Genomic DNA, 25,606 nt, shown 5'->3' on the forward strand with positions numbered 1-25,606 from the left:
AAACAAAAAAAACAGGACGGGCAAGTCTTGCTGTTTGTGGCAATTATGACACAATTAACCGCAGGCATCATTCAGGGGTGATGACAACCATATAAAGTAGAACCTGTAATGTCACAGAATATTAGAGCAATATAAATGAAAAGACTTTAATGAAAATCTAACACAATTTTATGGATTGTCTATTTCGAGCCAGGTATCACCGCAACCTCCCATATTTTGCCATATCAAATATTCAATCCTGCTGGCCTGTTTGATAATGGATGAGCGCTAGTCAAAAGGAAAAGGTGCTGAGCTGAGTCATGTGTATTGCCCATGGATGGGGCAATCCAGGCGTCCATAATATGGCCGCTATTTATAGCGATGATGATGCCGTCCGCTCGCTTGGCTGTCCTCAAACATTTGGTCGCACCTTTAAGATGTACTGTACGGCCCGGGAAAGGATGAATATATATAAGACTCAGACTCGGGTAGGATGTATTGTGTGTGTATTTTTAATTGAAATAACAACGATGATATTAGTTGGTGTGTTTCATACATGTCAAGCTTAAAAACGATTGTCAAATGGAAAAAAGACATTCAGTTGCGAAATGTGTTGACAGCGCCCTCAAGTGGCCCCAACAAGGAAATCCACTGACTCAGAATTTTCAGAAAACCAGTTTGAGTCATCTAAAGTGAAACATATAAGGCGGTGGTGTTAACTTTGCATAGGCTAGCAGGCACGAGGAGTTCAGGTTAGTGCACAAGTAATAATTGCAGATATTTAGCACATGAATAACAATTTGAAATGTTTTGGCGACCCAAAAATGCTTCTATCATACGTATATAAAAGAAAACTACTTCTGACTTGGCAAGAGTGCTTAATGAACTGCCTTTTAAAGTACAAAGTAAAAAATTGGAGTGACGAATGAAATTCAGATAGTCTGCCACTAGATGGCGGCAGCAGACATCACAACGTCCGCCCAGAATCAATTCAATTCAAACACAGAGGTGCCTTGAGGTATACCTGAGCCAAATTATGATTTTTTCAGACAGCTTCTGAGATGTCGATCAATGAGGCCTATTTGGCAAGCTACGACAAACACGGCTAAATAATAACAAGGCGTCTATATACGATTCAAATTCGTTGCTGCGGGTTGTATTTTGAGTATGTACTGTACGTCCCGCCTTCGTGATGCAGTAGGTCTTCCTTTTTTTAGTCGTTACCGCCGCACAGCTTCAAAAGCAACTTCTTATAGTCACCGGAGGTGTCGCCCTGACAACACACACATTAGGAAGACATGATTTTGTTTTTCCAATCTCGAGGCACTCGTTAGTAGTTAAAAGGCTTTTTGAAGTACTGGCAATGAGACTTACGGAGATGTGGGTGTACAGCGACTTCCCGTAGGTCTTCTCGTACGCCTGCCTGATGTCCAGCATGTCAATCTCGGAGCGGGACACCATAATCCGGACCAGAGTTCTGTCCTTGGTCCCGGCACCCTTTCAACCAATTGATATATTAGCATCATTTTAATTTACCGTCATAATGTCAATAAGGAATGTTTATGTGTCTTGGCTAGCGAAATGATGCCTGTACCTGCATGGCCTTGTGCAGTCGCTCAGCAAAGTAGGCAGGGGTGTTTTTGATGCATTTCACTAGGGGAGGAAAACATGTTAACATTATTGACCATGGTGCTGCTATTGCAGATGAGAGACATGGCTTTTTTTTTTTTTTTTTTTAATCCATCTGTCTACCAAATTGGCATTTGACTCACCCACCGCCACCATGCCCGACTCCACATTGCCTGACATTTCTCTGCAGATGCTTTTCTCGATGTCACGACCGCACATCTGCTGGTACTCCTGGAAGACTAAAACAACAGGCCACTATCAGAGGTTTGTATCATTTCTTTATAATAAAAAAGAAAAAATCTTTCCCCTCAAAATTTTGCTAAATTAAATTCTACAAGCAACGGCAAATGAAAACTAGGACAAGCCGTTTAGCTACCTGCCCGCAGGTGAGGCTTGCTACGGGCACATAAGATGGCGTTGAACTGACTCTCGTCCGTGCCCACTTTGTTCTCCCCCGCGGCGTACAGTTTCTGTCAAGGAGATGCGCAAAAACATGAACATGGAAAGCAATGCCAAGGCAAAAGGAGACAACTGCAAGATGTTACCTGAGCGTCTTGTTTAGCCAGCGATATGTCCACATTTTCCCTCTCGTCACGATTGCCCTGAAGCAACCAAACAAGGACGTAAGGATTTGACCGGTTGGAGGAGGGCAAATATTGGCGACGCCGAAATCTACCTGACAGAGAGAAACCAGGAGTCTTCGGAAATGACCGGAGGTGTCGCTGTTGATGGCGTCCTCCAGACTTTTACCGTACTCTGGAAACATTTCGGGCAACTTGTAAGTAAAGGTACATGCAGCACTTTATTCGGGTCTTTTTTTATTTTTTTTATTAAAGTTGATAACTAACCTGCTTTGTAAATCTGGACAATTTCTCGAATCTCCGCATTGGAGCGAGACGAGAGGATCTCAATCAAGCAAGCTTCGTCCGTCCCGGCACCCTGGACAAAAAAAAGGGAACGTATCCATGGAATTATATTTTTTCCTCAAATTATATTCTTGACTCATAATACGTGGGAACCTGCCAACCTTGATTGCCTCTCTGAGTTCAGATGCGTCAAAGTAGGCCGGGCTCTTAATCATGGACAGGACCAGATGCTCAAAGTTTCCAGTCAGCTCAGACTTCAGATCGTGGAGTAAGTCCTGCGGTTGGGAAATGTGGCAAATAAAACAAGAGGGCGGCCAAAGCGAGGAGAAACTTTCTCGACGATGAACACCAGCAAACCTTTCCATAAGTTGTTTTGTAGGCTGCCACCATGGGAACTCTCTGCTTATTGCTACGGCTTCCCAGAAGCTCAATGATGGCGTTTTCATCAGTGCCTAGGAGGAAAAAAAAATGCAGATTGGTATGGAACATGCAGGATTACAAGTCACAGTTGCTCACCAAGTCAAATTAAGTGACTCACCGAAACCCTTCATTGCCTTCCGAAGAACTTCCACATCCCTCAGAGGATCGGCCCCAGGAAAGTCCTTAATGGAGCCCCTGTAGCCCTTCTAGTTTTTCCAACAGAACAAAAGCTCCAATTAAAAGTGCATTTTGCTCTGCGGAAATTTGTGGAGTGCAGTACAGGCGTCATCTTACAGGGATGGCGGGTGCCTGAAGATTGGATGGAACGCCACCGCCATAGCCTCCGCCTCCACTGGGGTAGTTGGGCACAGGTTGCTGGCCTGGCGCCGCCCCCCCGGGGTATCCCTGTGGAGCGCCACCTGGCTGAAAACAGAGGACAGTCAAGTTAAAACTATGAAGAAAAGACGTGATGGCCTCTCATGGTAAAAAAAGGTTCATTGTACTGGGAAGATTTTACATACTGCACCAAAGCCTCCTGGTGCTGCCCCCCAAGCACCACCTGCAAGTCGAGACATTTTTTTTTTTTTTTCTTTTTTAATTGGAGCCATAGGGAAAATGAAGCACTTGAGATGTTACCTCCTGCCAGGGACGGATAGCCTCCTCCTGGCTGAGGCTGTTGGTATCCTCCAGCCTGAGGTGGGAAACCTCCAGCTGGGGCAGGGTAGCCACCACCCTGGGGAGCATAGCCGCCCCCAGCTGGAGGGTAACCGCCCGCCTGGGGCGGGTAGCCACCGCCTGCCTGGGGTGAGTAGCCGCCGCCTGCCTGGGGTGGGTAGCCCCCGGCTTGGGGTGGATAGCCCCCTGCTTGCGGCGGGTATCCGCCAGCCTGAGGAGGGTAGCCGCCCGCTTGTGGTGGGTAGCCGCCACCTTGTAGTGGGTAGCCACCACCTTGTGGTGGGTAGCCGCCCGACTGAGGAGGATAACCTGGATAGCTCATCACCACCTGAGAGTAAGAGGAAGTAGCTACTTCTTTAAATGTCAACAACAGGAACATGCTCAGTGTGACATTTTAGTTCCTTATCTGGTCCCCCAAATCCTTGCAGTTCTTTTATGTCAAAGCAATAGCTGTTGATAAATATGGTTGGTTGCAAAATTGACCTGAGTTAGTTACGGTTAGGCTTACAAAAGACTAAATATTGACAGAGCACTATAGATTCCTGCTCCACAAGACATTTTTGTGTTTCTTCCCTTCATTGGGTTGTTGTTGACATACCACAACCGTTGCTAGTGACTGACTAATACTCATGCCAAGAAAACAGCCTGTTGCAACCAAAGGAAGAAATTTGGAGAACATTGCGCTCTTGTCCACTTACTCATCCATAGTCTAACCTTTTTTTTCTGATTATTTTTATTTGTTTTTACTGTGATTTTACCAGCACAACTGGTTTGTTATTGTATAATTGACTTTTATTCCATGCACACCACTATGAATGGAGCAATAGTTGTTTCACATTTGAAAGGTGCCATTAAATAAAATGCATTATTTTTTCTGTTATTACTGCATATGTGACGTTTATTGTATATTTTGAATTATCATGTTCATTTGACTTTGTAAGTCTACCTTTATATAAGCTTGGCGAAGATGACCATGGTACGAGGAAATGAGTAATTTCCACTTTTACGATTATTCTAAGTGCACCGGAAGGTAGCATCACACGGGCGTGTGGATTTCGTAATCTTACATTGCACAAGCTCGTTTTGGCAATAAAGATAATATGACAAAGACTTCCTTTCGAAATATGTAATGAGACGATGTATTCGCCTGATGTCATTTGACATTACATAACAAGAACAGCCCCTTCTGTTTCCCCCCCTGCGACCCCGGAGGGAGTTAGCTTCCTTTTAGCATCTGCCTTATTAGTTCGTCAACTTGCGATGGAGAACAGCGAAACGATCGAAACAATACGAAATCCGCTCGTTTGGTCGCAATGCTATTACTTTGCAATGCTTTTACAAAAATCTGTTGTTTTACTTACGTGTTCGGGGTTGATGTGTTCCAGGAAGAGAGAGTCTATATGGGGAGTGGAAGCAGAGGGCGTGTCCTTTAAGAACAAGTTTGGGGAAAAAAGAAAAGACAACCTTTGCACTCTATGGCAGCAGTAATGAGTAACGATCATTGATCAATATAATCATTTAAAGTCCTCACACTATATACTTGGGTAAAGGTACAGATCCTGTACTTTATTTGGATTAAAGCCCGGTCAAACTTGTAAGGTTTTCCGTTATTATTTAAGCGGAACAAATGTGCGAAGACACGCGTAACCTTCGGACCTATTTACAGACGGACAAAACCTCGCCGTGTGTTATTTATACATATTTTTCTTAATTGCCCTTGTTGTCACCCAATCACGACTTTATTTCTTATAATGAAAAGTAACACTGTTAAAAGTTAGCATGTCGAAGAAGGAATGTGACCGCTTTGAGTATTTGCAAACGCTCGTCACGGAGTTTCAGGACACCGATTGTGATGGTAAACTATAATGTATCGTGTTTGTTGTTTGTTTATGCCAATTATGATGCCTGTGGGGTTTTTTGCCGCTAGAGGGCGTATGCACGCTTTGTGTAAAAAAGATAATTGGTTATGTCTGTACCTAATGAGATATGATGTTTTGTGTTGTGAATAATTGTGTTTTAGTTCATTTTGATAATGAATTTTCTTGTTTGGCATGCAAATTATTTGTTTCCAGAGGCAAAGGAACAAGTTCTGGCTAACTTGGCCAACTTTGCGTACGATCCGAAGAACATGGAGCACCTGAAGCAGCTCCGGGTGGCTGATCTCTTCCTGGACATGCTCACAGAAGACAATGACAACTTTGTGGAGTTTGGAATAGGTGCCGATTCCCATGGCACAACATGTTTCTATGTCATAATTAATACATATATTTTTTGTCCCTGTTGACTGCACCAGGGGGGCTGTGCAACCTCAGCATGGATCCGGAATGTCGCGACCTCATCCTGCAGAGCGATGCCATCCCTCTTGTCACAAACTGTCTGTCCAGTCCGCGGGAGGAGACAGTCTTGTCGGCCATCAGCACCCTCATGAACCTGTCTACGCCGTCGTCACACTTGCACATCAGCGATGTGGCTGTCGTGGAGTGCATGCTGCGCTTCTCCCTGTGCGAGAGCCCTCGCCTGCGCAACCTGGCCCACGTCTTCCTGCAGGACTATTGCGGCGAGGAGCAAGTGAGCCAGGCCCAGAGGGGGATTGCGGGACGGACGCAGACTGCACTTGGTATCCCACTGCCCAAGGACTGAAGAAGGAGCTGTTAAGGGATTTTCATGGACTTTTGAGTCAACCATATGAGCACTATAGTACAGACGTTGTATAAATCTTTATTTACAGCTTAAATTCAAAAAGACAACATTCAAAAGAGAAGGTCCAACATTTGACACAAATACTAACCCAAAACCAAATAAATAAAACATTGAGTTGAGTGCAATTGTAAGAAGGCAACTTTGGGAAATTGCAGTACATTCAAGGCCACAAGGTCAGTGTGTTCAACGATTTCATCCGTTTATGATTAAAAAGTGCTTAGATGAAATCAGGAAATGGGCATTGTAAACAAACAAGGCAGCAAGTCTCTTCAGGTGTCTCGGGGAGTACCGTGCACTCTGAATCGATACATGCACGTGTATTCCTGGTGGCCCCAGTTGGACAGCACTTGCACCTCAATGATTTGGAAGGCACGCTCATTCTCCTTCTGTGTATTTAAAAAAAAAAAAGTTAATTTAATTGTAGATGAGAATAAGAGCAGAGGTGCAAATGTGGACTCACAGTGACGTGGTAGGTCTGCACAGCTTCTCCGTCCTCCTGATATGTGTACGAGCCCAGCAGCGTCCCCCGCTCCTGACCGGCGTCGTCCAGACCCTGAAGGACAAACCCGACTTAAATGCCGACCCACTGCAGGACTTTGTAGACGGCGAGGCTTACATAGACTCGGAAGTCTCTGGGGGCGCTGCGCAGCGTGCCGCTGGGCGCCAAGGCTTTCGGGATGTGCTCCAGGGAGAAGGCGGTAGGGAGGATGCTCATTGACAAGCGGATCACCAGGAAACCCGCTGAGCCTCGGAAGGCCCAACAGTTCCCAGGATGGACGTTGGGCTGTGAAAACAACAAGATATAGATTTTACATTGATATAGATGTAGATTAGACATTGCATTCATTGCCTATCCCTATTACTGTACATGCAATCATTATTTAATTTAGTTTTTTTATTCATTGCATCCAACATGGTGAGAACAAAAAGTCCGCGTCACCTGGATAACGACTCTCGGAGACTGTGAAAAGTACCAAAGAGGAACTCCAAACAAACTCAGCAGTGCTGCTTTGGTCTCGTACGTCTCAGAACACCGAGTGCTCAAGATGCTGCCACCTGTAGGATGAGAATGATGGAATTTGAAAAAACAAAAGAAAACAGTCAAACAGCATAGCAACTTGTCACCACCTCCAGACTCCAAAGCGTAGTCCGCGAGGCCAGTCCGGTCGTGGGAGAAGAGCCTCAACGCATTTTTCACCATCAGGTTCACGTCCTGCACACACGCAACAAGCCATCAGGTGGTGTTACACTGCAAAAAAAATTTCAACAAAGATTCTCAACAGGTAATTTTTAAGTTAAAGCAATTGACATCAGCACCTCTCGAGTAAGCGCCTCCTCACAGCGGCGCTGATCTAGATGATGGCTGACATTATGGAGGATGCTGCGCTCCAGTGAGGCCAGAGACGCCCGCAGGTCGGGGAAGCCGGACTCGGACCACTCGTTCCCGAAGAGCACAAGACGAACTCCCTGCTGAACCTGAGCTGAGATCTGTTGAGGAGCAGAAAATGAGAAAAGTAAAATTGGGAAAAAAAAAAAAATACTAGTCAAAGTTGAAGTTGTCTCACAGCTTCCTGGTCCAATTGTTGACATGCTAGAAGAGCGTCCACATCACGCCTGATGTCCCTCAGAGTTACCTCCAGGCGGCCCACCTGTGCCAGCAAGTCATCGTGGGATTTGAAACCCATTTTTTCCAAAGAAACGCTTTTATTTTGTGAGGCTGGTTATTGTGTGCTCTCGAGGGAACGAGGAGGAGGCAAAATTATTAAAAAAAAAACAAAAACATACCTCCTCCTGGGCCTCCAGTTTCTGCAGATTCACTTCCACCAGATCTAGACGAGACATTTGGCTCTGCAACCAAAATAACTCCTGAACAAAAACAACAACAATTAGTAAAGGCAAGTGTAAGTCACCACTGAAGCACTACAAAAAACTTAAGAGCGTGACCATCACGCTGTCATAGTTTAAGAGAGTATTTAAACATGACCCTTGCGGGAGGGCAAATTCTCCAAGGACCAGAAGTCATGTGACCACCTGCTCCCTCTGCTGCTTGTGGTCATTCATTTGCCTTCTCAGCTGGGCCAGCTGGCGCTCCACCAGTCTGCTAAGCCACATTTTGCTGCTCTGGTCATTGTGCCGCAGTTGCGTGTGCATCCGGATCATCTCGCCGTGTCTCTGCTCTGCCCTCTGATCGCCAGCTTCCACACGCTCCCAAAGCAACGCCAGGCTGCGCTCCAGATGAGCCAGGCGTGTCGACTCCGCCACTTCCTGTGATAAGATGAACGATTCTCCATCTGCTGCTTGAGACAAACTTACTTCTGGCCAGGAGTGGCAACGTGGTCTAAGAATGTCAAGCTCACCTCCTGCAACAGGGCAGGGGCAGGGCTGTCAGAGATGCTTAGAGCAGGTAGACTGTCCAGGGCAAACCAACACAAACCTAAAGACATAAGAGCATACTTGAAAGTTTTGTTTGATATAAATTAATCTGTGAGCAGGAACTTACTGAAGGGGATGGCAAAAACAAAGAAGAGGACGAGGGGCAACCTGTAGGGCACAAATGGAAAAATGATCTTTGTTACCTCCAGCAGCTATGAATGCTAAAGATTGTTATTGGGCACTCTGTAATTACCGAGTCAACATAGGGCTGTCACCATGTCTGCTGATCCACTTGAACACGCCGCCCAGGTTGGACGACCGACCTGCACAACACACGCACAGAGGAACACAGTGATATACATTTGCAAGCAAATAAAGAGCTGAAATCCAAAAGCTGAAGAAGCAGAGTATCAGGATGCAAAGAGACATTTTCTACAACCCGCTGAGAGGAGGAGGAGGACAGCCACTAGAGGTTGATTAAATGTCAGACACAAAATATGACAATATCATAATCAATGCAGGCATCGCATCATCTAGGAAGAAGACACTGGCGACAGAAAGAGAAGATGAAACGCTCAACAATGAACTTTTGGCCTACGAGGGGCGATGACCTGCGAACGCCGATGACAAAATTGTCCTGGTCAGGGTCCACAGCCGTGAGGTCAACCAACACAAACAGCACACTGAAGAAACAAGGCTCCTTCTTAATTGAGGCACAACTTGGCATGAAGCCACTTTATTAGGGTACAACCTGCCCAATCTATATATCTAAATAACAACTGTGAAATGAATGTCAGAATTGTTGTTACATTTCCTTTTTGTTTAAGATTGTGCAGCTGTACCTAATTTTGTGGCCAGGGAGAAAACAAACTTTTGAGGCGGCGGCAGTAGCAGTGGCATTGAGTTAACCTGTAAACACAGTGACGTTCCACATCAAGCGACATAGCGCCCGGGCCCAAGCGGACCAAGGCGAGCCGCAGTCATCAACGTGTGTCTGCTCTGCGCGCTGTTTCTCCTTGCAGTCATCACCTAGAAGTGGCAGCGGTGAATGAATTTGGAAAAAAAAAAACAATGCGGGGCCAGTCAGTGGTTAATGAGAGACCGTAGGCGTTAACTTACATAAAGATCCGTTGGGGTGAAGCTCCCTCTGCTTGGCGCTCATGTTGTCGCCGTGGTCCGTACGAGCTGCAACAAACACAAATGCAATCAGGACAAAAAGATTCTTGCTCACGCCGTTGCTGTCACAGCACCCACGACTGGGGGGAGATTTGCATTTCTCCACAGAAACAGCCAAAGTCAAAAGAGGTGCAGCCTATTTGTGTGAAGGGGAAACAGCACGTGATCTAAACAAGAGTTAAAAAACAGCTGAGTGAGTGGTAACAAGGACAGAGAGGGTCAACAACACTAGTGGAGAAGGTGAAGCCTCACTGAAACTGGATCTGTAAGTTGCTCAAAAGTTGGTGAGTTAATCAGAATCCACTTAAGACACCCAGATCAAACTCCCTGCCAATGTGAAAAAAACAACAACAACCAATCCTCTTACAGGCAGGACGGTCATGTTTATTGTCAACCTGACACATCCGCCAGGCACGAGCGAGTATGGAGCGGCAGCGAGCGGCTGCCCTCCTTGCGACAACCAGGAGTGAGTCCAGCCACAGCTGCGGCACATCTGCAAGAAGCACACACCGAGAACCGAGGCAGTTGGGACGTCACCGGACATAGCTGGGATGTTTGACCATAGTGGAAAGTGGGCAGCACCAAGACAAGTCATCTCACCTGTTCTGAATGGCTGTCTTCGCTCGCTCCAATAGATGGTGGAGGCTTCCGGGACAGATGAATGCGCCGCCGCGTACAAGACGTCTGAGGTTCTGCGCTCGCTCACGCCGCACTTGCCGTCTTTGTAGGAAACTCGAGTTGGTGTCTGAACCGGGTGCTTGGGGCGACAGCGGATGTCGGAGCCAATAAGAATGCTGTCGGCCACCGTGCTATTCTGCTCCTCCGTGATGGTGCCCTCTGGGGGGGAGGGGGGGGGGGTACAAAAAGTCTCCACAGCTTTGTTTTGTTTTTTAATATTGGAGAGGTTATTTTAAAAATTAGAGTTGCAAAAGTGCACAGACCCTCTTAGAAGTGGGGAAAAATTAAGCCCACCTTGCTGCTTCTTACCCCAAAAGTTGTTAGCTCCCATGCTCTCCTGCATGGAGGCCTCGTGGAAGGAGGACTTGTCCAACAAGGATGAGAGCAGCGAGGCATCGGTAATGTCGGCGTGCAGCGACTGGTTGGAGGATTTACGAGGTGTGGAGGAGAGGAGCGACTCCGAACAGGACGCGGACTGTTGCAGAGGACGGTGCAATTTCAACATCCTGCTAGGAAGCAGATGAGGATGAGAGGAAGGACAGAAGAAAAATAATTTTAAGGCAAGGGTGAGACGAGTAAACACTGACTGACCTTGCGTTTCTCCAGGCGTTTCCTCCCATGTTGAGGGAGGCGCTGCCGAGTGGCAGTCTGCAATCCAGAAGGCTGTTGTCCAGACGTTGGGTGCGTCCGGACATGCTGCTGGGCTCGCCGTCCGAGTCGGACACTGGTGACCAGTAACCGGAGCTGAGCAAGGAGGGAAAAGTTAGCGCGTGTTACTGTCAAAGATTACGACTAGTTATCTGACCATCTTCAAGATTTTTGTTTTCACGGTTAGATATTACCTTTTCACCTTAGCAAGGCTTTATTAAGCTTGAGCAACAATAATAATACAATGACTTTAAAAAAAATTGTATTTAATATCTGTTGAACAATAAGATAGTAAACAAAGACACTCATTGTTTTTGCTGTGCTCTTCTCATCAGATAAGTCATGTGAAGGCCAGGCACATGGACCAATACAGCGAGTACGCTGACAGCGCAGTAAACATGAGCATACACGCACAGGTCAGTCCAGCCCCAGCTGTGTAGATCCTCGTCCTTGTCACCGACGCTCATTCAGGTCAGACAGACGTCAGAGACATACATCTTATTCACAAAATATAACAAAACCCAGTTCCTGTCAGAACCTTGGGTCAGCGAGCTGTCTGGGCCGCCTTTTCTTCACACGCAAACAACCTGAACTCTGATCCAGCATTCCAGAAAGCTCGATGTCCACGACTTACCAACAGCTATTAGGAGGCTTCCCCGTTTGAATCAGCAGATCAGCTGCTCTGCTGTGGGGCTAAACGTCACTCAGTCTTTCTGTAAACCTCCCTGGATTAGACAGCAGTCCGCACACTTTGAGACAATTAATAGGAGGTGAGAAGACGGAGGAGGAGGTGCTGCTGAAGGAAACTGCCATTAGGAAAATCACAAAAACTCAAGAGAAGTTCAGTTTACACTAATCACAAAACGAAAACCTTAGGTGGCAGGAAATGTGAGGAATAATATATGCCATAGAATTATATAAAACCAACATAAATGTTGGAGGTGGCAAGTTACTCCTAACTGATTACTTGACATGTTTAGTTTGAGAGTGCAAAGACACTTTTATGCACGGGTTGAGGCATTTAAATTTATTGTGAACTTTCAGCCAATTAAATCAGACATGGCCGGAAAAGCACCAATCACATGATGTGGGGGGCGGACCCCCGCCAAACCCGAATAGTGGTACCGTGTTAGCAGTATTATGAGTTAGCTCTTTAAAAATGTCTTACTTGTGCCAAAACACAAGTGTAAACAAACCACCAACCGCAGCCGGCAAACCGAGTAATTTCTGGACGGTCCACGGTCCGGAGTTACCCAAAAACGACAGATATCTAACACAATTAAAACAAGCAAGTAGACTTTCTGTGAACTTAACGTGATTTATAAATTCTTTATTCGAAAACTCCAAGAGCTGGCAATCACTTACCAAGGTTCACTACAGAGAAAAGTCTAGTTAAAAATACGTAGTGCATACAAAACTCAACAATTATACGTAACGGAAACTTACGTCACTTACCACTTCCTGATTTTTATAGTGTCTAAAATTAAACCACCGCCCCTTGTGGTTGGCAGGATAACTGTCCCAAAGAGAACTGCACAACGAAGACAGACGTAAAGATACAGAATAGAAAAGTGTCCAATGGGTGAGTTTCAGCTCGTTATTATGACAGTTTACTTTCTGTATCATGGTTTTTATTTTTATTTTTTCTATCGTCGTATGAGGAAACGAATAATGGATTTGAAGAGAACATTCCTTTAACACAAAAAAGGATGTGAGCAAAGCGAACTATCTCTACTTACCCAGATGTGACCCGGAAGTGAAATCATCTGCACGAAGGAGAAAGAATTGACCTTTTGCAATTCGCACGTGTGTTGGGAGGAAAACAAGAAAACAGGTTCGTCTCCAAATTCTAATGACATTAAATGAAGTGCAGATATACAACGTTGTTACAACTCAAACTGTGTTCGTGATAGTGTTATTAATGTTTTACTTGCTAAACTTTACTGCCGTAAAGTTTCCCTAAACCTGATATCGAAATGTTTTGTTAATACGACTCTTAATACAACTCGATATTACGCCCCGTTTGCTGGTTCAATTCCTGTTTGGACACTCATAACTTAACAAGAAATATCCTTTCCATTCTGTAGATAAAATTTGTGTCACATCGTACCTTCTCATCTTATATGGATTGATGAAGTAATTCGACTGACATTTCAGGTTTAGAACCCATCATGACGTCATTAACCTACCAGCTGAAGCGGCTGGCGCTTCCTCAGAATGATCCAAATTTACTGACTCGCAAAGAGGTCACCTCACTTCTCTTTGACCCCAAAGAGGCGGCTACCCTCGATAGAAGCACCTTCTATGCTCTTGGTGAGTCTTTCTCCTCAGTCCCCTTTGCGTCTCCATTTCTCCCCCCGCAACCTTCAAAACATTGCTTTTCTGCAGGCTGCACAGGCCTGGAGGAGCTGCTGGGGATCGAACCGGCCCTCCGGGAGTTCCAGGACTCCCTGTTCAGCCGTGCATCGGTGACACTGGAGCGCAGCGTTCAGTCCAAAGATGTCAACAAGAAGCTGGATGCAGACATCGCTCTGTTCCTCACCCGCATCTCCCCGTACTTCCTCCTCAAGCCGGCGCACAAGTGCATCGAGTGGCTGGTTCACCGGTAATTCTGTCTTCTAAATGTGAAGATGCAGTCAAGCCTGAGCCACCCGCCAATGTAAAGTAGATTTGGAAGGTTGCTTGTTGTTTGTGCGCAGCTTCCACGTTCATCTGTACAACGTCGAGAGCATGCTGGCTTGCGCGCTGCCTTACCACCACAGTAACACGTTTGTCCGAGTGGTGCAGCTCCTCAAGATCCAAGACGCCACGCACCGCTGGAATTGGCTGCTGGCTCTGCAGGTCAGATGGGCTGATATCTGCTGATGGCTCCCAAAGCCAAGTTCACCTTTCAGCTAGCAGCGAGACTTAAAGTGTGTTTCCTTATTTAGAAACCAGGCGTGCCGCTGGCCAAAGGGACTCTGGTCACCCACTGCTACTCGGACTTGGGTTTTATGGACTTTGTCTGCAACATGGTCACGACTTCCATTGAGGTAGCCACACTGGCATGCAAATATAATATATAATATTGATACCTCCCCCCTCCCCGAAGAAATGTCAGCCAGCATTATTTGCTGATTTCTTTCAGGCTTTTTCCGGACATTCCAAGAGTTTCTCCCAGCTGCGAGTGGTCTTCTCTTTCTACGCCTCCACCATCGTTTCGGCTCTGGATGCCGTGGACAAAGTTTCAGACACCATCATTTCAAAACTTCTGCCATACGTGCAGAAGGTACAGATATCTTAACATCAACTGCTTTTATAATCTGAGAATTTGCGGATGCACTGTGCACTTGTCACAGTATAAGGTCATAACGACTCGTTATGAGCATTCTTGCCCTTCTAAAAACGGAATGGATATGATGCCATTTGTCCTGCCCCCTCCTCTCAGGGCCTGACGTCGGATGTGGCCGACTACAAGGCGGCCACCTACATGATCGTGTGCCAGATGGCGGTCAAGGTGGTGATGGAGGCGAGTCTGATCAACACGCTGGCCGTGCGCATCGCCAAGTCTCTGCTCAAAGAGCCCGTGCTGGCCAAAGAGGGGCTAGGCTGCCTCATCGTGCTCCTGCAGAGCCAGAAGGAGGGCGCGGCCGGGTCCAGGTAGGACGGAGCAACCGTTGGCCGTCTTGTGACACAAGAAAATATACGTTGTTTTTGTATGTGTTCAGATTCTGCCACCACATGTGTTCCATGCCTGCGCTAGCATCCACGCTTCAGCTCCTGGCCACCACCCATGACGTGAGCCCGCTGCTACGCTACCTGCTGCCTCACCTGGTCCACGCCCTCTTTGGCAGCTCAGGTGAAAATGCAACCCTGGCCAAATGTTGGATACAGAATGTTTGAAATTTTTTTGTGTTTTCCACAGACGACGCGCACGTGCTGGAGTCGCTCTTGGACTCGGTCCCCCTGACCAAAGGCTTGGACGGCTACGTGGCTCGGTAAAAACAAAACAAAAACTTTGAGACATTTGATGAATTGACACCATCCAATCAAGGATCCCTCCTTATGTCTGCAGCTTGCTGCTAGACGATTACCTGAGTCAGACAGAGCTCGCCGCGGACAATGTGGACACCCTCAACCGGCGTCTGCAGCCGCTGGTGCAACTCTTTGAGTCCAAGTGAGTGCGCCAAGTGACTGTGCCCAACGTGGACTTGTGGATGAGCGCAAAATGTTGGTCCGGCCCAGGTATTTGGCGGCTCTGGACGGGGTCCTCTCGCGTCACGCCTCCAACATCAGCGACGAGGAGCAGAAACGCCTCTTCCACCATTTCCTCTCTCTGTCCATAAGCAGGGGGAAATTCCAGGTGCGTTGAATAAAGAGTCGAGAGCAAAGCGTTGAGGAAAAACGCGGTGTCCATGTTGTCGCTTTCAGATCATGGGCGACTCGGATACGTCGCTGCTGCTCAGCCTGAAGCACCCGCAGGCGTCGCTCCGAGTCTCAGCTCTGGAGCACCTGAGGAGCCTGGCTGCGTCGGGACAGGTGTGACTAGAGACCTTGCGGGTTCTTCATGGGTTCTGCTTCGTTCTGAATTTTTTTCCCCCTCTCCACAGCTTCAGACTTTGGACCAGGACTTCCTTAAAGACGCTCTGATGGAGCGCTTGAAGGACGACGTGCTGGAAGTCGTCATTGCGGCTCTTCAAACCTTGGAGGTCGGTGACATTTCATATCGTTTCTTGAGCAACCATCTTGGGGCCAATGTTTGTTTTCTTTCAGAAACTCCAAAACGCTTGGACTCTTGTGATCAATGAAATATTTTTAGTTTGGCCCAGCTGTAGAGTAAGAGAAAGGAACTAAGCCTGATAAATGAATGATCAGGCGCCTTTTGTTAAATTCAATTGGATTAGATGAGCGTATAAAGTTTGTTTATTTTTTTTCCAGATGCTGTTTGACGTTCTGGACGCTGAGAGCATGGTGTCCAATTTGCTGTCTCTGCTGCAGAGAATCGATCAACCCGAGGCCGACAGCTGGTCAGAATTTGGGCTTTTTTTAGTTTGTCCTTTAATTAAACATCAACCCAACAGTCTCATTTTCGGTTTCCGTGGCGATTGTGTGCCCCACCCCCCCACCCCACTAGGCTGCCAGTTTTAACCGAAGCGGTGCGTTTATTGACCGATTCTCGGCTGGGGAAGGGGAGCATCGAGCAGGTGGAGACCATCGTCTGGGGGCTGCTCCCCTTCCTGGTGGTCACCAGCTGTCGTCCAGACTCAGCCCAGCTCTGCCTCGCGCGCTGCGTCGCCTGCTGTAACGCCGTCGCCAGCCATCCGCTCACCGCGAGCTGGGCGGAAGGTAGCAGCCAGAACCCTCCACCAGGTTTTCCCCAACTGCGCCTTGAGCCACAAAGTGTTTCCTCTTTCCACACAGAACTTCAGCAAGTGATAAAGCAGAGCTCCCAACTGGACCTCGTCGGTTCGGCCAACCAGCGTCTGGTCTCCAGGCTGAATGAGAACTTGGCCAACATGGATCACCTGGCCAAACGTCATGCTGTAAGTTGTCGATCGTTGCCATGTTTCAATAGTACAAGCGACTTTCCTCCTGCTTTGCTCCTCAGCTGGAGAAGTTTGGTGTGTTAGGGGAGCAGCTGAGCGGGCGCGGTGTAAGAGGCCACACCTTCTTTGCGGTGATGACGGAGACTCTTCTGCTGGGCTTGGCGCAACTGAGCGAGACGGAGCACCTGCTCACCGCCCAGCGGCTCTTAGCTGTTCTGGAGCCTCCGCTGCTGGAAGTCATCAAGGCGGATGGCGCCCAGGTGAGACAAGCAAGCGTGCTAACATTCTCGCCACAGCTGGCTCGGACCTAAGCACATGTGATGTCCAACAGGAAGTCCCGCCTTCTGCATCCTTCGGCGAGGCACTGTCCTTGTACCTGAGCAAATGCGAGCAGCAGCCCGGCGGGCACCAGCGAGAGACCAGCCAAGTGATGATTTGGCTCCTCCGAGACTTCATCTCTTCTCTCAAGTGTTTCGACGGCGCTTTTAAAGGTGAGCGAGGCTTTTGCTTTTTCTCGCCACTGCAACTCGATGGGCTCAAGTGCTTTTTTTTTTTTTTTTTGTGCCAGCCGCCGTGTGGTGGAACCCGGAGAAGCTGGATGCTAACACCTGCTGCTACTTGGGGCTCGTCTCGCGCCTCTTTGCCCTCGTCATCGGTGGCGCCGATGAGGGGCCGGTGGCCGGCAGTTTTCGAGAGCTGGCCAAGCTTCTTGTCAAGGTTTGATTTGTGCACATTTGACTCGGATTCCTTTAAATCGAACTTCCTTTGGACGTGCCCCGCAGGTGCACCTGTGCGATGCGGCTGCACTCTTCAAGTTCCTCTGCCTGCTGTGGGGATACGGTGACAACCACGGCGACCAGCTGGGCGTCCGAGTGGACGCCGTCCTGCACACTCGGTCGCTCTACGTGGGCGCCGCGTTACTGAGCGCCCAACCTGCCGCCACACTGACTGAGCTAGCTGGAGCCAACTCGCCCGGTAAACAATTGAACACTGTTAGATGCAAAGACCTCTGACTAACACGGGCGGCATGTGTTTTCCAGTGGTCCCGGCCTTGCTGTGCTGTCTGACCTCTCCCGTCCGAGAGATCCGAAGAGCGTCCATCAGCGCTCTGCAGAGCCTGTCGGGGGCAGACGCCGCTCCCTTCCAGCCAATCATAAAAAAGCTTCTGTCTACCTGTGAGGAAATTGTTGCCGACCCGTTGTACTTGAGCACGGTGGGGACCTTCTTTACATGGCATCGCTATGCTATACAAACACTTGCCAATTTAGGACCAACTCTCATCTAAGGTGGTTTTCCGCCCTCAGGCTCTGGGCCATTTACACAAGGCCTGCGAGTCGGCTAAAAACACGTCGCCGCTGCAGGCTTCCATAAATCAATTGCTACTGAGCGTCCAGTCGCCTTGCTGCCCGTCCTATACCGCCACCTGCCTCCTGAGAGCACTGAGGCACGTCAACGGACAGGTGAGTGCGGCGACACCGTACCAGAACATCTGCGGCCCAAAAGTCTGAAAGCCGTCTGTGTGCGCTCTCCTCAGACCGTCCTGTGCGCTCTGCTGCCCATGCTGGATTGGCTGCTCCGCAACGACCCCGACATGCCCGCTTTGCTGCCGGACGAGGCCCGGCTCTTGCAAGTGGTCCTGGGCAAGTACAACGAGGCGGCGGCCCCTTTGCTGGCCGCCGACCACAACTGTCTGGACCTGCTGCTCAAAGCCATGAAGACCGCCACCTCGCCGTCGTCGGGCATCCCCAGCTGCCAGATCATCGCTTTGCAGCAGGTCAGAGCTGGACTCAGATGGACAGTCATTCAGGTGCAGGTCAGAAAGGGCCGTTTGAAAACCTTGCGGAACTCATCCCACAGATCACAAAGCCGTTCTTCGCTGCCCTGGGAGATCAGAAGGTCCAACAGATCCTTCTGACGGCTTTGTTTGACCTGTTGCCGGAAAGCAGGAATCCGATACTTGCCGACGCTGTCGGCAGCACCTTTAAAGCGGTGAGCGCTCCCCGTCTCATCTCCCAAATCAAAAGTTGGCGTCAATCATCCAAGGTCCAGATCGTCACCTTTATTCTTCTCCTTATTTGTGCAGATTGCAGTGGATGCTGAGCTGGTGGCTAACGAGCTGGCACCGCCAGAAAAAGCCAAGGTCACAGTGACGCTTCAGCGAACCCGCAGGAGCCGAATTTTGCAGAGGTGGACTTGATATATGTTCATTGCATGACATTTCCACCGGATACTCCTCGGAAATAATGACAGCTCCCTTCCCAGGAAAAGTGTCGAGAGTGATGATGCACCGCCAGAGGGGGGCACCGTTTCTTGGCACAGAGTCACTCTAATCCTGGAGCTGCTGCAGCACAAGAAGAAGTTGAAGCGAGCCCAGATGTTGGTGCCGGTTCTGTTCTCGCTGCTGGCCAGGTAATGCTCCAAGATGGCCACAGGACAGGACGGGAAGCGCCTCGGTGATGCTGACTTGATCCCGATTGTTGCTCAGGAGCCTGGAGGTGTCGGCCCCGGAGCAGCCCAACATAGAGTACACCAGGCAGCTTCTGCTCGGCTGCCTGCTCAACGTCTGCAACAAAATGGCGCCGGACGGGCAACCGAGTGGACCAGGTGGGCCGACGCGTGCTCACGTGTAGTCCTGTTTAATTTGGTGCTAAACTTCAATTTTCGAGAGCCTTGAAAGCTCTTTTGGAAGATCTTATAAACTTCTGGTTGCAATTCAGAACAAAGAAATGTTCCACTTAATAAAAAGTGATTGTCACTTGCAGATGTCCTGGAAGAAGACAAATTCAGCGTGGAGCTGGTGGTCCAGTGCATTCGCGCGACGGACGTACCGCAGACTCACCATCACGCTCTGCTGCTGCTGGGCGTCGTCGCCAACATCTTCCCCGTGAGTTGTTTGGACTTTTTCCACTGCCGTGTGAACAAAGCTGACCTGAGCTTTGGGCCTCTAGGAGAAAGTTCTGCACAACATCATGCCCATCTTCACCTTCATGGGCGCCAACATCATGCGCCTGGATGATGCCTACAGCTTCCGAGTCATCGACAAGACGGTCAAGATGGTCATCCCAGCTCTGATCCAGGTCGGCAACGTTCACAACTGGAATAGGATCCAAATGCAAAGTCGAGCAGCGCCGGACGCCGTGATTCTTTTTGGTTGGTACGTCACGGCTTTGTCTTTGCCCCTGCAGGCCGGCGGTCAGTCGCACGGCAGCGTGGACGCGGTGGTGACGAAGATCGTGCACGTCTTTGCCGACGCGCTGCCTCACGTGCCCGAACACCGGCGGCTACACATCCTCGCTCAGCTGGTCGGCACGCTGGGCCCGGCACACTTCCTCTGGGTCCTGATGCTCCTCTTGTTCAAGCTTCACACCACACAGGCGTCTAGCTTAGAAAGCGAGAAGGCAAGTTCTTTTTTTTTTTTTTTTCTCCCACCAATATAAGCCAGTCAGCAACTTTGACGTACTGACAAAGTTCTGGCTCCGTTGGTTCCCCAGGAAGCGGCTCTGGAGCGAGACGTGGACTTCTGGATCTCGGTGTGTTGCCAGTTCGAGGTCTCAGAGCAGCTCACCTCTCTCATCAACATCCTGAACTTCCTCATCCAGCTGCCCGACGACAAAGAGGACGGTGAGAACGTTATAGGCCGCAATGCAAGTGCTAACGCCACTCGATGCAAAGCGATCCAAATGTCATATGAAGCAAATTTGTGACATCTGTCAACTGACATATTCTGTTTACAGCGGGTGCAGCGGGGGCTAACCGCGCTGGCGCCCGGCGAGGAGATGGTAAGAAAAAGAAAAAAGGGGAAGAGGAGAAGGTGGAAGAGCTAATCTTCAGCGTTGAGGCCCACAGCGGCAAAGAGTTGAGACACTTCAAGTTCCTCTCCGTCTCCTTCATGGCTCAGCTGCTCGGCTCGACCGTATTCATCGGGAAGGTGAGCGGGGTGGTTCACAGTAGGAGCACATAAAAAAAAAAAAATATATCATATTTCTTTCCTTTTTTTTTTTTTTCTTTTCTTTTCACCCAGGTAGCGGACACTCAGGACGTTGTCGACGAGAGTGGCGCAAAATCTCTCCAGGAGTTGCAGCAGCAGTGAGTTTGCATGTCATCAAATCAAAGGCATGTCTAAAAATGGCAGCTGAAAAAGCATCCTTTGTCCAGGCTGTTGGAGGACAACCTGCGTTACATTCAGTGCGTCACTCGCTGTGTGGAGGAGAATGCCGACAGGCCCATGGCAAAGTTTTGGAGAGTTCTTCTCAACAAATCATACGACGTTCTGGATAAGGTGCGTGCTTTGTCGGTCAATTTTTATCGGCGTACCGAGTTGAGTAAACAACCGGTTGTTTCCCTTTCACAGTTGAACGCTTTGTTGCCCACGGACACTTTCATCACGGTGATGAGGGGGCTGATGGCAAATCGGCTGGCATCGGTGAGGAGGAAAGCCATGGAGCTGCTCAACAACAAGCTTCAGCACAAGACGCAGTGGGCGGAGCAACAGGTAGCGTACGCAAAGTACAAACACTGACATCACTCTTGCTGTAAATCAAAACGCGAGTCGCATCCAAATGTCTCTCTCCTCACAGGTCAGCGTCCTCTTGCAGCTCATCGGCGACCTCCTGGACATCGTGGGCATGCCACACGGAAGCGCGGCGGAGAAAGTGGCATCTGAGCTGGCCGTCAACAGGCAGACGGCGCTCTACAGCCTCAAGCTGCTCTGCCGCCTCTTGGGCGCAACTCATCAGGGAGCCTTTGTCCCCGTCCTGCTGCGCATGGTGGACCTGGTTGCGTCGCCACACCAAGAGAAGAATGTGACGGCCAGCGCCCTACTGTGCGCGGCCGAGGTGGTGGGCGCCCTCAAAGCCCTCGCCATCCCGCAGCTGCCAAGGTTCGCGCCGCACTTTCTGTCTTTGTCGGCTTCTGGTTAAAAGTGGGAAGTTCCTCCCCGCAGGTTGATGCCGGCCGTGCTGCACGTGCTCACCGATGGGAAGGATGTGCTGAGCAATGAGATTTACTTGCTGAGCGCCGTCACTGCCCTGCAGCGTGTGGCTGAGACGCTGGCGCACTTCATCAGCCCCTACTTGCAGGACACCACCTTGCAGGTTTGCCACATGGTGTTGTCATCTTTCATGGTTGATTTTTTATTATTTTGTTTTGTAAAAATTGAAACTTCGCAGGTGTGTCGGCTGATGTGCCTCCTGGAGAAGTCTTCGTCGTCTTCCTCCGCAACCAATCAGCTGTGTGTGCGTCTGGCCTCGCTCAGGACCTCCCTGGCCACCAAACTCCCCCCCAGGGTCCTCCTGCCCGTCCTGACCAAGTGCTACCACATCATGGTGGTGGACAAAAAGGTGAGCGAGAACATGCGCAATCCACAAATGTCTTCTCCCTTGGCCAAGCAGTTATTGAGCAGCTTGTTCCCCCCCTTAGGACCAGCTGGGGGCATTGATGAGCATCCTCAAAGAACATCTCGGCCACATGGAGCGGGAGCCACTCAGCTTCCACCAGTCTGAGCTCACCGACTTCTTCCTCGCAGCACTGGACTTCAGAGCCCAATTCTGCCAGGTGCGTCCATCCATCTGTCCGTCTGTCCATGTGTGGGACCTTCTGACCTTTTGCTTGGTGCAGGGCGACCTGGCGAGGACGGCTCTGATCGAGGGCAGCGTGATGGATTGTCTGCTGGTCATGGTGATGAAACTATCGGAAGTCACATTCAGGCCGCTCTTCTTTAAGGTGACGCTTTATTGCTTTAGCTCAAGGTTTCACATTTATTTGATTCAAAAATGGTTTTGTCATCACTCATATTGACTGTGCAACTCTATTTTTATTTTTTCATTTTCTTTCCCAAATCTACTGTATTTTCCGGACTATAAGTCGCTCCGGAGTATAAGTCGCACCAGCCATAAAATGCCCCAAAAAGTGAAAAAAAACATATATAAGTCGCTCCGGAGTATAAGTCGCATTTTGGGGGGCAATTTATTCGACAAAATCCCATACCAAAAACAGTCATGAAAGAGCAACAACAGGCTAAACGATAGCAACAACAGGCTAAACGATAGGTATGCTAACTTGACAAACACAAACAAAGAGCTGAGAGGCCTGACGTAACATATAGAGCGATTAAGGACAACTATTACATGAATAACATGTTTATAAAACCATCGGTGTCACTCCAATTCATTAAATAGCAACAACAGGCTAAACCAAACCTGGGCAAATTACGGCCTGCGGGCCACATCCGGCCCTTTGTGCGTCCCTGTCCGGCCCGCCTGAGGCCAATCGTAATTTAAAAAAAAAAATAATAATTGTGTCGTGCGTACAATACAACTGTTTCGCTTTTATTTTGAAAGGCGTCGCACTTCCGTGTAGCGTGCGTGCATGTGAGCTGTGCGTGTAGGTGAACAGCGCGAAGTAATGCTGCCCTCAAAATGTGTGCTAACGCGAAGAAAAGAAAAGTTGACAAGGAGCGCCGTGTTTTCAACAAGACATGGACTGCCAAGTATTTCTTTACAGAAATGAAAGGTAAAGCCATGTGCCTGATTTGTGGTACACTGGTCGCTGTGTTTAAAGAATATAATTTGAGTCGCCATTACACGACCAAGCATGAGAAAAAATACATCTGTCTGATAAACAGGGCGCATCAGAGACTGATGCATTGCTAGCAAAAACTGCAAGCCCAACAAGGACTTTTTATCAAACTTCACACCCAGAGATGGAGCGGCTTTGTCATTTGAGGAAAAGTTAAAGAAGTTAAGAATAAATTGTACTGATTAATTATTGTTTTTTTAATTCACCTTTACATCACAATTTCACATAGCTTAATATAAATATAAACAGAATAATTGTATTCTTCTAATTACCAGTACCAACTATTTAAAATAAATAATTTAGTGCATTTTACAATGGAAGAAAATTGAGCAGGTTTAAGTTATCGTAGGTGTGGCCCTCTGACACAACTCAGGTTTTTCATGTGGCCCCTGGGCTAAACGATAGGTATGCTAACGTGACAAACACAAACAAAGAGCTGAGAACGGGCCTGACGTAACATATAGAGTGATTAAGGACAACTATTACATGAATAACATGTTTATAAAACCATCGGTGTCACTCCAATTCATTAAATCCATCAATATATATATTGATGGATTTAATGGTATAAGTCGCCCCCCCCACCCAAACTATGAAAAAAAAACGCGACTTATAGTCCGGAAATTACGGTAACTGAAAGATTTTCTCTTTTGCTTTCCTCAGCTGTTCGACTGGAGTAAATCGGGCAGCAAAGATCGCCTGCTGACCTTCTTCCGACTGTCCGACTGCATCGCCGAGCGCCTTAAAGGTCTCTTTGCCCTCTTTGCGGGAAATCTGGTCAAGCCCTTTGCAGACCTCCTTCAGCAGACCAACATCTCCAAGACAGGTGAAGCTCTTCATCTTTTTTATTATATGAGAAATGGATGTGCTCGTTTGCATGCGAGCATTTTGCTCCGCCGCTTCTCAGACTTTGGCTCCGTTGTTCAGACAAGTCGCTCTTCGATTCCGAGCGCGGTGCCGAGAAGAGCAACCAGCTGCTTTGCTGCGTCTTGGACTGTCTGTACAAAATCTTCTTGCACGACACGCAGCGCTTCCTCAGCAAGGAGCGAGCTGAAGCCCTCCTGGTGCCCCTCGTCGACCAGGTGAGATTGATGATGACAAATGATGACAAAAGTGTCTCTGTCCAACCGGCTCAGAGAAGACTTTTTAAATTGTCAGCTGGAGAACACGCTAGGTGGCGATGAAGAGTACCAGCAGAGGGTGACCAAACATCTTGTCCCGTGCATGGGTCAGTTTGCCGTGTCGCTGGCGAATGACGCCCAATGGAAAAGCCTCAACTATAATATCCTGCTCAAGAGCAGACACGCCGACGCCAAGGTAACAGTGCCTGAGCTCCTTCGGTGACGCGCGATGGTCCAAGTCAACGCCATGTTCCTCTTCTATCAGGTGCGCTTCTCCTCGCTACTGATGCTGATGGAGCTGGCGACCAAGTTGAAGGAGAACTACATGGCGCTGCTTCCAGAGACCATACCCTTCCTGGCAGAACTCATGGAGGGTCAGTGCAATCTCTAAATAGTACCCAAACATGAAAAAAACAAAATGATGAAGGCGCCAAACTAACAAAGTGCATGTCAGCTTTGTTAGCCCAAACGAATGAAATGGCTTGAGGCAAACAAACAAAAGGCAGGCTTGAGAGTTAGTTTGTGTAAGTGGTGGTGAGCCGCTCGTTCTGTTTGTGTTGCAGACGAGTGTGAGGAGGTGGAGCATCAGGTTCAGAAGGTGGTTCGGGAGATGGAGGACATCCTGGGAGAACCGCTGCAGAGCTATTTCTAACACGCGCATCATCTCAAAATAGCCTGCCCTTGAGGTCCTCATCATGAAAGCAGAACATGGACTTCCGAGCGTCTATATTCTATATTTATAATCCTATTGAACATTTTGCAAGTGTCTGTTGGCAAGCTTTTATTTTTTGCTGTCTGCATGAGGTTACTTCATTAAAAAAAAAAAATTGGTTTTCTGTGAGGAAGTCTCTGACTTGTATTGTACCTGAAATAAATTGCCACAAGTGTAACGCACTGCCATGTATACTTAATTTTAAATTATCTCTAGCAATGGTGGGTACCTTCTTGTTTTGTCTGTGAAAGCAGAACATGGACTTCCGAGCGTCTATATTCTATATTTATAATCCTATTGAACATTTTGCAAGTGTCTGTTGGCAAGCTTTTATTTTTTGCTGTCTGCATGAGGTTACTTCATTAAAAAAAAAAAAATTGGTTTTCTGTGAGGAAGTCTCTGACTTGTATTGTACCTGAAATAAATTGCCACAAGTGTAACACACTGCCATGTATACTTAATTTTAAATTATCTCTAGCAATGGTGGGTACCTTCTTGTTTTGTCTGTTCAATGATTAACATGAGTGA

The 25,606-nt window shown here is 48.3% G+C and overlaps 4 protein-coding genes across 13 annotated transcripts; 2 read left to right on the forward strand and 2 right to left on the reverse strand.

Annotated features, from left to right (window-relative positions):
- Positions 1-473: 473 nt before the first annotated feature.
- LOC148382264 (annexin A11-like) lies at positions 474-5,172 on the reverse strand. Of its 2 annotated transcripts, XM_088360501.1 has the most exons (15): positions 4,931-5,172; positions 3,531-3,897; positions 3,416-3,453; positions 3,189-3,317; positions 3,013-3,100; positions 2,832-2,926; positions 2,636-2,749; positions 2,457-2,547; positions 2,285-2,364; positions 2,154-2,210; positions 1,985-2,078; positions 1,752-1,847; positions 1,574-1,632; positions 1,354-1,476; positions 474-1,252 (listed from the first exon to the last, which is right to left on the reverse strand). In XM_088360501.1, exons 1-15 carry the CDS (start codon positions 5,069-5,071, stop codon positions 1,193-1,195), a joined length of 1,632 nt encoding a protein of 543 aa, XP_088216627.1. In that variant the 5' UTR covers positions 5,072-5,172; the 3' UTR covers positions 474-1,192. The 2 variants fall into 2 exon arrangements, with proteins under 2 accessions (XP_088216627.1, XP_088216628.1); XM_088360502.1 differs by lacking the exons at positions 3,416-3,453; positions 3,531-3,897 and having other exon boundaries at positions 4,931-5,165.
- On the forward strand, positions 4,751-6,394 carry armc7 (armadillo repeat containing 7). The gene is made up of 3 exons (XM_088360525.1): positions 4,751-5,424; positions 5,642-5,785; positions 5,863-6,394. Exons 1-3 carry the CDS (start codon positions 5,349-5,351, stop codon positions 6,207-6,209), a joined length of 567 nt encoding a protein of 188 aa, XP_088216651.1. The 5' UTR covers positions 4,751-5,348; the 3' UTR covers positions 6,210-6,394.
- Positions 6,268-12,884, reverse strand: LOC148382266 (uncharacterized). Of its 9 annotated transcripts, none has more exons than XM_088360494.1 (21): positions 12,600-12,884; positions 11,779-11,937; positions 11,088-11,240; positions 10,806-11,005; positions 10,419-10,655; positions 10,186-10,311; positions 9,762-9,827; positions 9,552-9,671; positions 9,254-9,325; positions 8,896-8,965; positions 8,770-8,810; positions 8,627-8,703; positions 8,301-8,534; positions 8,055-8,135; positions 7,835-7,918; positions 7,587-7,757; positions 7,398-7,482; positions 7,210-7,325; positions 6,886-7,053; positions 6,730-6,822; positions 6,268-6,655 (listed from the first exon to the last, which is right to left on the reverse strand). In XM_088360494.1, the coding sequence occupies exons 3-21, from the start codon at positions 11,189-11,191 to the stop codon at positions 6,539-6,541; spliced, it is 2,262 nt and encodes a 753-aa protein (XP_088216620.1). In that variant the 5' UTR covers positions 11,192-11,240; positions 11,779-11,937; positions 12,600-12,884; the 3' UTR covers positions 6,268-6,538. The 9 variants fall into 9 exon arrangements, with proteins under 9 accessions (XP_088216620.1, XP_088216622.1, XP_088216617.1 ...); XM_088360496.1 differs by lacking the exon at positions 12,600-12,884 and adding an exon at positions 12,510-12,587 and having other exon boundaries at positions 10,806-11,002; XM_088360491.1 differs by lacking the exon at positions 12,600-12,884 and adding an exon at positions 12,510-12,587.
- On the forward strand, positions 12,664-25,469 carry heatr1 (HEAT repeat containing 1). The gene is made up of 46 exons (XM_088360467.1): positions 12,664-12,726; positions 12,806-12,978; positions 13,302-13,457; positions 13,533-13,749; positions 13,844-13,985; positions 14,075-14,176; positions 14,272-14,412; positions 14,572-14,783; positions 14,852-14,982; positions 15,049-15,121; positions 15,199-15,300; positions 15,369-15,486; positions 15,555-15,662; positions 15,734-15,832; positions 16,062-16,150; positions 16,258-16,469; positions 16,545-16,666; positions 16,732-16,929; positions 17,001-17,160; positions 17,238-17,386; positions 17,452-17,644; positions 17,710-17,882; positions 17,974-18,129; positions 18,204-18,443; positions 18,527-18,658; positions 18,753-18,856; positions 18,932-19,078; positions 19,155-19,273; positions 19,432-19,553; positions 19,618-19,746; positions 19,855-20,071; positions 20,165-20,290; positions 20,404-20,597; positions 20,691-20,755; positions 20,825-20,948; positions 21,021-21,161; positions 21,247-21,548; positions 21,612-21,762; positions 21,838-22,008; positions 22,088-22,222; positions 22,286-22,390; positions 23,909-24,071; positions 24,173-24,327; positions 24,404-24,562; positions 24,632-24,740; positions 24,930-25,469. The coding sequence occupies exons 3-46, from the start codon at positions 13,316-13,318 to the stop codon at positions 25,016-25,018; spliced, it is 6,438 nt and encodes a 2,145-aa protein (XP_088216593.1). The 5' UTR covers positions 12,664-12,726; positions 12,806-12,978; positions 13,302-13,315; the 3' UTR covers positions 25,019-25,469.
- Positions 25,470-25,606: the final 137 nt, after the last annotated feature.

The sequence above is a fragment of the Syngnathus floridae genome, chromosome 18, assembly GCF_059516105.1.
Source record: "Syngnathus floridae isolate MCC-2025c chromosome 18, RoL_Sflo_1.0, whole genome shotgun sequence".
NCBI lineage: Eukaryota > Metazoa > Chordata > Actinopteri > Syngnathiformes > Syngnathidae > Syngnathus > Syngnathus floridae.